General features: G+C 34.1%; 1 protein-coding gene and 1 long non-coding RNA gene across 2 annotated transcripts; one reads left to right on the top strand and one right to left on the bottom strand.

Moving 5' to 3' along the window:
* Positions 1-1,597: 1,597 nt before the first annotated feature.
* LOC129757577 (uncharacterized) lies at positions 1,598-3,347 on the bottom strand. The gene is made up of 5 exons (XR_008739736.1): positions 2,560-3,347; positions 2,276-2,482; positions 2,019-2,187; positions 1,849-1,945; positions 1,598-1,714 (listed from the first exon to the last, which is right to left on the bottom strand). It is a non-coding gene; the product is annotated as an uncharacterized LOC129757577 (long non-coding RNA).
* An 8,475-nt stretch (positions 3,348-11,822) lies between these two features.
* On the top strand, positions 11,823-13,533 carry LOC129756260 (RAB6-interacting golgin). Its single transcript, XM_055753069.1, has 4 exons — positions 11,823-11,970; positions 12,039-12,516; positions 12,582-12,722; positions 12,789-13,533. Exons 1-4 carry the CDS (start codon positions 11,895-11,897, stop codon positions 13,042-13,044), a joined length of 951 nt encoding a protein of 316 aa, XP_055609044.1. The 5' UTR covers positions 11,823-11,894; the 3' UTR covers positions 13,045-13,533.
* The last annotated feature ends 343 nt before the right edge of the window (positions 13,534-13,876 follow it).

Genomic DNA, 13,876 nt, shown 5'->3' on the forward strand with positions numbered 1-13,876 from the left:
CGTACATTCATGGCCTCCTCCGTTCGACTAATCCTGTCAGGTTCGGCTTTTCCGGCTGGAGGATGACGTGGAATACACCTCAAAGCTCTCTGGGCCGATCTGAAACAAAATCAATAGTATTATGACGAGAACCAGCACAACTAAATGATATTTAAGAACACTTACCATTCTATTCCGATTTTCACATATTAGGCACAAAGCAAAACTTGTTCCTAGAATGACAAAACAGCTTAACCTCAATGAACGGGTTCGGCGAATAGTTACTTTTTTTAGAAGAATTGTACCGTTTTGTTTGGCTCAATCCAGGTCAATTACACCTCGCCACGAGGTAAGTTTTACCTTATTTGGATTTACCTTTTTTTCTAGGTGAATTATACTTTTTTATCGAGCTCAATTCAGGTGAACTTCACCTCGCTACGAGGTAAGATTTACCTTTTCTGGATTCACCTTTTTTCTCGGTGAATTGTACCTTTTTTCAAATCTCGATTCAGGTAAATTTTACCTCACTGTGAGGTGAGTTTCACCTCGAAGAGGTAGAAGTTACTATTTTTGCTTTCACGAGCGTTCACCTTTGCTAACTCGGTAAATTTTACCTTTTTATTATTTTCCGTGCACTTCATTTTTATATATACACCCAAAATAATAAATAAACTGAGCTTTTAATGCATCCTATCGATTCTACGTGTGCTTTGTAGTAGCTACTGTTTTTCTGTATAACTGACACATGCATTTCACGTAAAGTCTAAGTAGATGAATTGATATTAGTTTTCTGCAGTTTTCTCACGGGTGTAGTAGTAAATTCTGATTGGAAAATCGAACTGCTAGTCAGCAAACTTGATTTTTTGTAGTGAAAAAGCGGCAGCGGATAATCGATAAAGTCGGAGGTCGAATGGCGAATGCAAATTCCGGTAAATTCAATTAGTTTTTGGATCGATAGCTGAATTTATATCGTCATATGCTTCTTATTTTTTTCTAGGCGAGAAATATAAGAAAAAGAAGGAGCATCATTGGAAACCTTAGCACCGTAATTAAAATGGAAAGACGATTCCAGTCTGGAAGATTACGGAGATGTCGGTGATGAAGGCAGTCAAACGCTTCCGGATGGAATTTCGTCTTGCCCGGTTTCCCCAGTAAAGAAATTACCGGAACCAATATGGGTTATGTCCATTATGGCAACAGAAAACAGTCGCGTCATCCTCACAAGGTAAACTACACAGTTAGAAAAATCCACGGATTTTTACATGAAAGAGCATGGGTAGAAGGGAATCGGGTAATTACACGTGAAACTCCAGTTCATTACATGTAATTCTTCTTGACATGTAAAGCATTTATAACACGTAATTACACTTGACATGTAAAACACATCTCATGTAAATCTTTCCAACAAGTTTTGTTTACAGGAAATTTACATTTCAATTCTTATTTTCATATCAGTCTTATTGGAATTTGTTTGTTCATGGAATACTTTGGATTTCAATAACGAAGCAGAGCGTAGTTTAATCATACCATTTATTGGACAATGCAAAGTTTGTGGTTTTTTAAATGTTCTTTAAATGTTTAAGTCACCGTTGTTGTTATCTTCTCGTTTTTTAGATTGATTTTTTTCGGTTATGGCTGTAACACATTGGAAGCACTTTTGGTTCTGTTCAATCCTTCGGTGAACAAATATGTTCGGTCGAAAATGCATAAATGACAGAGCGATGACCATCCAGATCTGTAACATATAAACATATTTTTAATGGTACGCAAATGTAGAATGAATTTCATTATACAAATTTGAGATTAATGTTTGGAGCTGGCACAATAAGTTAGTTGAAAATTAATATGTTTTAATAAAATTTTATTTACCATCCCTGGCGGTCTCTTTACCGCTAGCAGTGCTCAACAGATGATGCGTGCCAAAATAGCTATTCGGCGGAGTCTTCGCATCCACGAGTTCCTATTCCTGAAACACAGTTATAATTGTTAGCCGGAAAAAATCCACATAGAATTAACAACTTCTTTTTGAGAAAACTTACTCGACCAGAACCTATTTCTTTTGGTGCCTCTTTCGAGTAATTGTGATTCCGGTGTGCGCTTCATGAAGCTTTTTTCGAGTCCATTCACGCCAAGTTCGTTTTTTTCAGAAATCATGGCTTTATTGATGGCCAACTCTTCCGCTTGTCATTCGATTTTGTGAATTTTATCCTAAGGAAAAAAGAGTAAAATTACAATTGATATAAACTAGAGCTTATTAACAGGTTTGATAATATATGCCGAACATTAAGCAACTCACCTGATAATCAATTTGAGTTGCGTTGCATAACTGCCAGGCTGAGAACGATCTGTCGCAGCCAGCTGACGCAGAGAAGAATCCGTCCTCGACTGAATAGTTCATCAACTGAATAGTTAAAAAAAAACGTTACATTTGCAAGGGCATGTGAGAGACGAACAATTACTTTTGTGCTTGTAAAGCCCTCACAGGAAATCGGAACACTCTTATCTAGATTAAAATTTAATTGTGTTTAGTTAAAAAAATGTGTATTTTCTTTTAAGAGCATGCCGATCGAACTAATATACCTGCAGATTTCATCGTGGTAGAGCTTGCTCCAGACCGAAAATAGAACTACTTGACCAAATTCCTAATGTTCTCAGATTTGGGGTCGATGGCAGAGAGAAAAAGCCAGTTCTTGTCCACGCCAGACGCGGAGATTGTGGTGTTTTGTCCTCACCGAACAGCCACATAAAAGCAAATACATGCATGTAGTAACATTGTTGATAAATGCCAGAAATCATCAAATCCAGTAAATTTTTTCGACATGGTAGTGGAACATCCTCGGTTGAATAACACCGTTTGAATTGTCGAAATGAAATGTACCTTTCTGCCGCTCATCAAATCTGTCCTTAGATTTAGGTTCTTCAATCAGAGTTCGTTCAGCGGCATTCATTTTCTCAACTAGTTTCGATTCCTTCTTGGCCAGAGCCGTTTTTCTCATTCGTCTTTCCTGTTGAGCACCAGCACCTCGAGCCGTCTTGCACTAGAACTTGACCAACTTCTCGATGTTGACTTCCTTTGTCTTGGCACAACCTGTGACTGGTTCAGCAAAGTCGTAAACAAACGGGTCACACTACCGCACGGTACCCGGAAATGGAACTTCTGCAGATAGTCGGCAGTTTTTTTCGTTTCGCCGAATACAAAATTTAGCGAAACCCTAACCTTGGCACCGGAGAACTTGGCTATCGAAAGAAAGAATTATCCTGCCTGGTCACAGCGGAAATATAGAATCCGACCTAAAAAGAAAAAAACAAAATTATCTAAAAAAATAACAAAATTTTGATAAATCGACGTACACAATCACTCTCCGGCTGGCAGCTTAGTTAAATTGAAATTTATTTACATAATTACTCAATCAGCAGATGCGGCGAAATGGGCGAAATTCAAGTAATAATAAATCTGTTCAATGAAGTCTGGTCGAAAAAGGCTGAAACAAGTAAAAATGGATTGACAGTTGATCACCTGCTTCTTTCCAATTGACTTAAATCGATCGAAACGATTCCTGTTGCCGAGCCGGATCAGTTTCGACTATTTTCGACTATTTTAACTTGCTTCATTGAACAACGAACTATCTAGTTTCAACCAAAAATTAGCTCATTGAACAACTAGCTACAGAAACCAGTAGAAACCAATTTCTACATACGATTGAACGAAGCTAATATTTACGTTTGAACATCTGCGACAAAAATCGAGCCGGAAAATTACCTAGATCAAAAGGGCGTAACCTAAACCTTAAACATGGAAAAGTGTCAAATGAGTTTCGCTTTAAACACAAAATAATATTAATTCACTAAACGTTATAAAGACGAAACAACATGAACAACAGCATTTAGCGAATCACAAATGTGTCCGTATATTATTGATTTCCAAAAAGTTGTTTTTTTGAGTTAAATTTTATTATTTACATTTAAATTTTTAACAAATTTTACTGTGAATTTCGAAATATTGCACAATAAACAGTTTCGAAAACATTTGATTGAGTTAATTAGAAAATCGAAACTAAGGGAATTTTATTCTAAACGACTCACGACCATTTCAGAACTTATTTGATTATTTTGTAAGGCAAATTTGAGAATGAATGTTTGATCGTGTCATGATTTGGAGCAGGGGCAAATATAATAGCGCCAGCACTAAATTTTACTTCGGAAGTCCGGACTTCCGATCCCGAACTTACTTCCGAACTTTTGACAGTTGTGTTTAAAAAAATAACAGTGTATTATATGCAACGTTGCCACACATAAATTGGTATCCACCAGAGTATCTCTACATACATTAAGCGGGCCACAGACTACACAACATTGGTGCAAATGCGATGAAATTTTGTCGCTGTGAACACGATTTGCATCGTGTATGGCACTGCATGTATGAGCGCCCAAACGGTTTGAGTAATATCGGTTGGGTTCGAAATATTTTGTACAAACCACCACCCTCTGCCGGGGTGGAAATGTTTTTTTGTTGCTTTTACTGTTTTCGCCAGCAATCGTTTGTGTTCGCGTGAAATATACTCCTACGGGCATGAATGAGATACACAAACGATTCAAATAAATTTGTGGCAACGTTGATTTGAAAATTTCTTGGCGCACGCTTAAATAAAACGACTCAATGTGTTTTGGTCGGAAGTCAGCCATGATACCAGTTCACCAACTGGGTTGCCAGGTGCCCAGATTTGTCTGTAAAACCAAGACTTTTGACCCTTCGTCCAGATATTGGTCAGACACAGATTTTGCCCAGATTTTTGCTGAGAGTGCCCAGATTTTACAGACTTTCAAAATTGAGTGATAAAATCAATATTCATGCAGTGGATTTGATCTGTAAGTGCCAGATTAGACTGAAATCTTGCTTGTATTCATTGGTATTTGACCAATCATTCATTAAAACAATTTTTTTAAAAATAAAATTGGCATGGTACGTGGTAGGAAACAGTGTTTGTTATATAGTTCTCAATATAATCCGAATATCGCAGGATAACCTAACCCCCCCCCCCCTCCCCCCCCCCCCCCGCTCACAAGCATCGTCAAATTTCTTGTTTAGTACAAATTTGTAATCTTCCCTATGCCCAGACACACACAGACTTTTTTTCGAAATTGCCCAGATTTTTACTCCTCAACACCTGGCATCCCTGTTCACCAACGACGTTTATAAAATTTTTATCTAAACGCACAATACAATAGAGTGTAACAGGTTTGACAAAACGATGCCTCTAGATGTGTTAGTTGGATGTCTTCAAAAATGAATGAAATTATTCATTTTGTATTATGAAGTTCTATTAAAGATTATTGAATACGGAAAGAATTAGAATATTAAAAATTGATAAATTTTTTGAATATGGATTAATATTTATAAAATTTTTATAAAAAATATGTTTTGAATTATTTAATTAAAATACTACAACTCCATGAACCTGATGTAAATATAACAGCGCAGCACCTTTTATTCACTCTCCTTTGGTTGATTCTTTCGAAATAAACATTCGAATGGTTTTAGCCGGTGTTTAGTAATTGAAAAAAAAAAGAAATTTGAGACACCAGTTAATTGAAATTCTAAAAAGCCGGAACTGTGTTAAGAACCGATGAAAATCTACTACAGGAAACAACTGCTCTCTTCGGAATTGGGGACAATAGAGAGGCCACGATATCTATTTTTAAAGTAGTAATATTTAAGTGATCACGAAAGATTATAAAATTGTAATTTAAAACATCTAAGTTTATCCGGGACGGGAGAGTTTGAGTTAAAAGGCTGGAACTATGGTCACGGTAAAAAATCTTTGCAGTTCTGCAGGCCAATGAAAATGGTAAGTATGACAATGTTAACCGAGCTTCTTTCCAGCTGTGAAGAGTTGATGTTAAACTTCATCTGTGGTTATACTCACCGCCTTCATTCTCATTCAAATAATATTCAAGATTCCACTTCAGACGGCTTCCTTGTACCACAGAGAACTTGAACTGTTTTTGTAGGACGTTCATAACAATTTCGTAACTTTCCGCAATCATTTAGTAGGCATCCGTTTCATTTTAATCCATTTGGTTTTTAATTGGTGACCGTTAAACTAAAAAAGAATCACATTGATTTATTAAAGGAAAGTTGGTTTCCTTCAATTACCTTAATATGTTAAGCTTACTGAATTAAACGCTGCAACTCCAATTGTGATCCAAATTTCAAGTTTTATTGCGGTTTAAAATTGTTTGATCAACTTTCTTCATTTGAAATATAACGAGGGTGCGATGTGGGTTCTGGTAATAAACATTAAGTACCAAAGCTGCAATCGTTTCAATTCGAACTAACTGAGACACAATATTCGCTACTGAATTCAACTTCAACTATTCAGACAGAAAAATTATGCACATCTTCAATTTTAAACACCCATTTCAGTTTAAATTCATCTTGACGAATTGTTCGCGACTTCGTTGAATTACAAATGGCTGACCTTTTTGAAAACCTAAGCTCACTAGCTTTGACATGTAAATGAGTTTGCATGCATTGGCAATTTACATGTTTTGTTTGAATTAAGAAATTTCACATGAACCAAGCTTTATAATTACTTGAAAACACCCGATTCCTTTCTACCCATGTTCTTACATGTAAGGTTACATGGTTCGATTCCAAAAACTCAGAATTACGTGCTTCGTAATATTACATGTTTTTTATCTGTTAATTTACAATACACAATAAAATAAAATGTGATCGGAGGTTTACATGAAACAAGCTTAAAAATTACATGAAAATACCCGATTCCTTTCTACCCATGTTCTAACATGTGAGGTTACATGGATTTTCGAAATTGGAAATGTTTGTTTGTGTTTTTTACATGTCTTTGCGAGCGATTTTCATTTTCGAGTTCAAAAATGCAAAATTCCGTGCAACGTAACATTACATTTTTTTTTCTGTGTATTTATTATTTGAAAAATGTATTTTTATTATTAAACATGTTTCAATTTCCACAGGATTTTACAAAACTCGCTAGCAGAGAGATCACGGAATTGTTTTTCTAAAAATAAATAAAGTTAAGTGACAGTGAAAATGTGTGTGAAAGTGTGACGACAGTGAGCAAGAGTTGAAATAAATTTTATTTACGATAAAATTTAGATTGTTTATTAGGCCGGAACAAATTTCAAATCCTTCTTTTATCACTAGGAGTTGAAACATCGCGAGGGGGGGGACAATAAAAAATAATGCGAAAAACAAATAAATTAGAACAAATTGTACGAAAGCTTGTATGCAACCAAATTGAATACTATATTATTGCATAAAACCTACAAATCAAGTATTTTTTATATCAAAAAATTCAATAAAATCAAAAATACAAAATGTGAATTAACTTCCATCTTCCAAAATTTGGTTCTTGGTCTTGTAATCTTTCGGATATTTGAATTTTTATTTGAAATTTACTTAAAATACTTCAAACTTTATTTATTCCCCCCTTCGGGATTTTGGAAATTTCGAAGGGGGGGTGACAAAAGAAGAAATTGATATTTTTTACAGCCTTATTTACCGTAATTAAAAAACGAAAAAAAATAATAGGAAAGATCAAAACATCATTCCTATACTAAACACATTTCACGCAGCTTTCGTCATCACATCGCGTTGAACTCACTAAAAATTCACGTAAGTTGTACGTGATGTTCACCAAGCAAAATTCCTATTAGGGGAGCGTTCACTTATTTTATTCGTACAAGTTACGTGAAAATCAATTGGATAAAAATTATGTAGTTTTTTACGTAGCAGCTACGTGCAGATTATTTTGGGTGTAAAAAAAAAAATCTTGAATGCAATAATAAATAACTGAAATGCAGGTTATTGTTTTTTTTTCCAATTCTATCTGAAGCTAGCTTTTACAGAATTATATACACTGAGGTTTTTTTTTACGCGGTTTTTTTTTACACGGTTTTTTTTTACGCGGCTTTTTTTACGCGGATTTTCGAATTAACGCGGTTTTTTTTACGCGGATTTTCGAATTAACGCGGTTTTTGAGAGAAAATATTCTAAGACTTGAGACATGAGACCTGAGACATGAGACCTGAGACATGAGACTTGAGACATGAAACATGAGACATAAGACCTGAGACATGAGACATAAGACCTGAGACATGAGACATGAGACATGAGACATAAGACCTGAGCATGAGACATGAGACCTGAGACATGAGACCTGAGACATGAGACCTAAGACATGAGACATGAGACATGAGACATGAGACATGAGACCTGAGATATGAGACCTGAGACATGAGACATGAGACCTGAAACATGAGACATGAGACCTGAGACATGAGACATGAGACCTGAGACCTGAGACATGAGACATGAGACATGAGACATGAGACATGAGACTTGAGACATGAGATCTGAGACATGAGACATGAGACCTGAGACATGGAACATAAGACCTGAGACAGGAGACATGAGACGATCTGAATTCCACACTGTCAAATAAGCCTCACTATATTCTACTATTCTATTAATCTAATTGATTTTGTTTTTTATCTTAAAAATAAACTATCATTGTACGCAAATTTTTAAATAATCATGGTTCCTACGCGTTTTTTAGTAACGTGCTTTTTTGCGTGAATTTTTTAATTAAAATGGATTTTTTACGTGGATTTTAGAATTTCGAGGTACGAGGTTTTTTTTTTACGCGGATTTTCGAATTAACGCGGTTTTTTTTTTTACGCGGATTTTCGAATTAACGCGGTTTTTTTTTACGCGGATTTCCGAATTAACGCGGTTTTTTTTTACGCGGATTTCCGAATTAACGCGGTTTTTTTTTACGCGGTTTTTTTTACGTGGGACGGAATACCGCGTAAAAAAAAAACCTCAGTGTACACTAAATGTACCGGAGGTTGACGGTTTTTCAAATTTTAATGATGATTACGACTCATATAATTTTTTTTTTTGCAAAATTAACTACTATTTGTCTAATTTTAATCGCCACTGCAATCATATAAATTTTAAAGCAATGTGGTCACTTATCACGTCCGACTATCAGTTTCATAATCTTTCTCATTATAAATTCTACTTAGTTTCTATGAAATTTGCCGCAGTAAGAATTTTAGGACGTATTTTCAAAATTTATGATCAAATACAAAAAAATTAAAGAAAAATTCAAAAATAATTCTTCAAATATTAGGTACCAAAAATAAGGTTATTCAAGTTTTTTTCTTAATTGGTTGAGCAAAACTATCATAGAAAAAATTTTAGTCACCAAAACCGACCATCCCCCATCAGGGGGTTTCAACGCCCCTGCTAAGGGGTATAAGAGCAAAAATGATCAATTTAAAGTTAATGATGCCAATCTGATTTAAATAATTTTATTTCAATGCTTTTTTGGTTGAACGAAAGCTTAAACTTTCTTTCAATGTATGTAAAATGGGCAATATGGAAAATTTGAATCGCGTTTTCTCGTTGACCTTTCCAACTTTGTAAAAACACCAGCAAATCAACTGATCAGAAAAAGTAACATGTGTACATATATGCTACAAAATTATCAAAAATAAGAAAAACTTCAAAGTTGAAGAATTTATAAAAATCGTTTAAATGGTCGAAAAATCGGTACCGCAAAGGGACAAAATTATAAAAACAGTCAAAACTTTTAAAACAATTAAATTGTAAAAATTGAGAATCGTGTTAATAGTTTTTTTTTTAAATAAATTTGCCAAAAAAGTGAACATTCTAACAAATATTTTTTTTTAAATGTTAGAATTTTAAATACTTAAAATGAATTCAAAAAATGGTTCAACATATAAATGATTAAAATTTTAAAAAAAATCATTACAATTAAAATAAATCGTTTAAAATGTAAAAATTGATCAAATTGTATAAATTTTCAATATTATAAAAACTGTAAAGATTGTAAGACCTTAAAAAACTGAACAAAATGAATAAAATTTGGCAATTGAAGAAAAGGAAAAAATGGTCAAACTTATGGAATTGTTGAAATTGTAAAAATTATAACCATTGTTATAATTGTAAATATGGTAAAATGAAATGGTAAATTAAAATAATTCTAAAAATATTTATGAGATTAAAATAGAAAGATTAGAAAAATCGCTAAATTAGTGAATTAAGTTACGTTTTTGAGTATGGTATAGATTTTATGTTATTTAAAATCTTGAATGAATATTCAATGAATGTAAAAGTAAAATTAAATTAGGTATAGCAAAAGAACTAAAATGTATATGCAGCTTCTGCTCAAGTTGTAAAAATTACCATTTTTAATCAAAATTATACAAACTCAAAGATATTCTTATTTTCAAATTCATCATAATGATCGATTTTTTAAAATGATCATTATTATCAACTTTTTTTTTAAATCATAGTTATTATCAAAATTATAAAATTATCAAATTTATCAGTTTATACGGAAAACTACCACATTACATTGCTTATTTTCTTGAAAGTACAATTTTGTCGTATTCTTGCAAGGAATATCTAAATAAGGTAGTGTCGAGAGCCATATTGGATTTTTTTTGTAACGTCACATAAACGATTGTATCGAAAATTTATGTGAGAATGGTAGGAATTTCAAAGAAAAACACGTCTTAAATCGAAATCGAATTCCAATTTCATTTCTATTTTGCTGTAGGGCCTCTATTTGACTATGAAATGGAGTTTTTTTGTCCTTTGAAGATTGCATCAAGGTTTTTTCTTAATTTATTAATGAATGCAATGTCGCCTTGAACCTAAAACGTGCAAAAATGGAGAAAATATCAACTTCAAAAATGTCTTGCTGGTAGATATTGAGTGTTCAACTGATTGTCATGATTTTAATCCAACCGGTTTACCATATACAATTCTTATGTAGAACAATTGACATTAATTTATGATTGTTAACTCAGTTTACTAAAATGCCAATAAAAGATTGTGTTTTTGTATAAAAAATTGTGTTTTGATCTTTTTATTGTAATGAGGAGCTTAAAATGCACTGACTTGAACATTTTCATGGAAGACTATGAACTAATTTTAAAGTTTTGCAAATTTCAGTGGTTAAAATCCACCATTTTTTCGAACTTCGATGATCTATTTTTTAGAAAAATTAATTGAAAATGAAACTTTTTTTGTACCCATCTTGAAAAGCAAGAATCCTTCTACAATAGCATGTTTTCAAAGTGGAAAATTTCCCGCAGATTCTTTGAATTATCATCGAAAAAGAAAGTTTTCCTAGTAAATTAACAGATTTTTCGTGATTGTGACGTCTCAGCCTGTACCAATACTAGAGCAGGGCTGCCTTGGCACTACCTTCTTTAAATATTCCTTAGTATTCTTGAAGTTTACATTTGAAAAAAGCATGCTTTGTAAATTGCGCAAATTAAAAAAAAGTGTCAAATTGCCTTGAAATTTGATAAAAATTGTTTGATAATTTTTAATATGTCTGGTTCTCCGTGTCTTGAGTTATACATTTCGTACAACATTGAGTACAAAACTTGTGTGCAATATTCACGCATAAATTACGGATCTCAAATGCATGTTTAAACACCCTTATAGTGATAAAATGGAAACGCATATAAAACTAGAGCATGAATTTTTCCACTCTTCTTCATTATATTCAAAAATACTTACCCAAACACTTTATTGGAAGTTTTGGATCAAACCGATACGAAATTCTAATTGATTCAATTAATGATGAACGATGATGATGGACACAGCATATGAAGCCGTTTCTCAAATACCGAAAACTTTCAAATGGTAATCTTTCATACATCTCAAATTTGAACATTTTTATTTTAACGTGCGAGCGCATTTGACGTTCCGTTTGCGTGCAAGCTTCGTGTAAACAAAAATTGCAAACGTAAACACTTGTTGCTGATTATAGTGATAGCTTGTGGGCTTGTTGTGAGAGCGGCATAATTTTGGCAATTTAACGAAAATGTCGAGACAATTTGTTGGTTTTTCCGATGCTGATATTTACAAGATCACGCGCCAATCGAACGGAAAAGATGCCGGTATTTTTTGGATTGTTGCTTATCAGGTATCTGGATGTTTGATCTAACTATTTTGTTTATTTTTGTAGGAAAAAATCTTACACGTCCTCACCAAAAACCTGTGCGACTAGGAGGAAAGGCAGTCCCAGCAACAAGCGATCCCGAACCTGCCCAGAACCCAACTCAGTCTAATGTGGCCGACAGCAGCACCAGTTGTGTGGATTCCAGTATCTACCCTAACCATCCGATTCAGCAAGCGGTCGCATTTAAGCCACTTCCGGTCATGATGAATGCACCGGAAGACGAATCGATTTTGGTACTGCCACATGGTCAGCAACAAGCTGGAGGACCAGCTGGTCCCAGTGTTGGAATGTTCAATGGGGTTTCGTTGATGGACAAACCTACACTAGCCGGACTTCCAGCTTCTACGCCTATGGTAAAGGCTGATTCAGATTCCGTCACCCCATTCAAAGGGATGTCGCTGAAGGATTTTGAACATCAACGGAAGATGATGCAGGAGCAAAATCGACAGAAACGCCAAATCCTTCAGAAAGCAATCGACCAGCAGTGAGTTTGATTAAATACCATGTTTTCGGTTTGAAAGTATTTCTTATAAAAGCTTTATTTTTCAGTGCCCAAAAAACAGCGGCCGAGGCAAACAAAATACAAGAAATCAAATCGGAACTAGAAAAACTGGACTCCGAGCTGGCATCGGACGTAGCAATTTTGCGGAAACAGATCGATGCTGCTAGTTTGCACTTCTCCAATGTCGAGTAAGAATGTTACTAACTAGAATTTTTAGTGTTCCCTACTTTGATGCAATAACATTTCATACGCAGAAAAAACTACCTCAACATTGAAAACCTTTTCCTGAAGGCAAAGTTGGACCTGCACCAGGCCCTGGAACGTAAGGAAATGTTAACTGAGCATCTTTGCACTATAATCTCTCACAACGAAGAACGCAAAGCCAAACGCCTCTCGGAATTGATGGAAAAGGTTGGCCTCTCAGTTAATGGCGATCTGGACGATACCGTCAACAGCGACATATCCTCAGCACAAGTTTCTTCCACGGTTGATTCGATTAATAATAATTGAGCTTACTCACTGCCGTACCAATTTAAGCAAAAAACAAAACAGATAAACGTACTAGCCGTGGAGATATTCGATAAGATATTTAACAAACAAAACTAACCAAAAACAAACATCATCAATTTATGATAAAGTGAAACAAATGCGGTGAGAAAATATTCAACTTGAATGATACGGTGAAAAGTGTTCTGCAATAATATTTTAACTGATCTATTTTAACTGTTGCTACAAGTTGATCTTTTGATGAATCTTTTATAACCGTTGCGCTAAGGTTGTTACAATATTCCACATTATGCATGAAAGTATTTTCTTATGAACAAAGAGCGACAAATAGAAACAAACTATTACATTTTTAGATCTTTTTATACAAAATGGAAACAACTAGAACGTAAAATGAGTACTCGCTCTCGAACTATAATAGCAATAGATTAGTGTTTACGAATATTCTATTAAGTATTCTGACGCAATTTACAAACCTCTATCCAAATAAAAAAATTTCCCCTATTTATAGAAAACGGTATTATTTATACATGTTTTACACCAATCATCGTGCGTTTCGTCTTCATGATAGTTACGTTGACCTTTTTTCGATAAATCTTGATATTTAATATTTTTATTTTTCATTTCTTTTAATAATCCCATTTCTCTAAAAAATTTCTCATCACTATTAAAAATAAATTGTTAACCCTTTGACCCTCATCCGTTCTAGAAGTTTTAACCCGCTAAGAGTTCTTGGAGTGTCAACCGTTTTGAACGAAATTTATGGTTTCGGAATCTTCAAAGTAACTTCTTAGAAAAAAAAAATCCGAAAAAAACATGCATTGAAAAAAATACTATA

This window comes from Uranotaenia lowii, chromosome 3, assembly GCF_029784155.1.
Source record: "Uranotaenia lowii strain MFRU-FL chromosome 3, ASM2978415v1, whole genome shotgun sequence".
Taxonomy (NCBI): Eukaryota; Metazoa; Arthropoda; class Insecta; order Diptera; family Culicidae; genus Uranotaenia; species Uranotaenia lowii.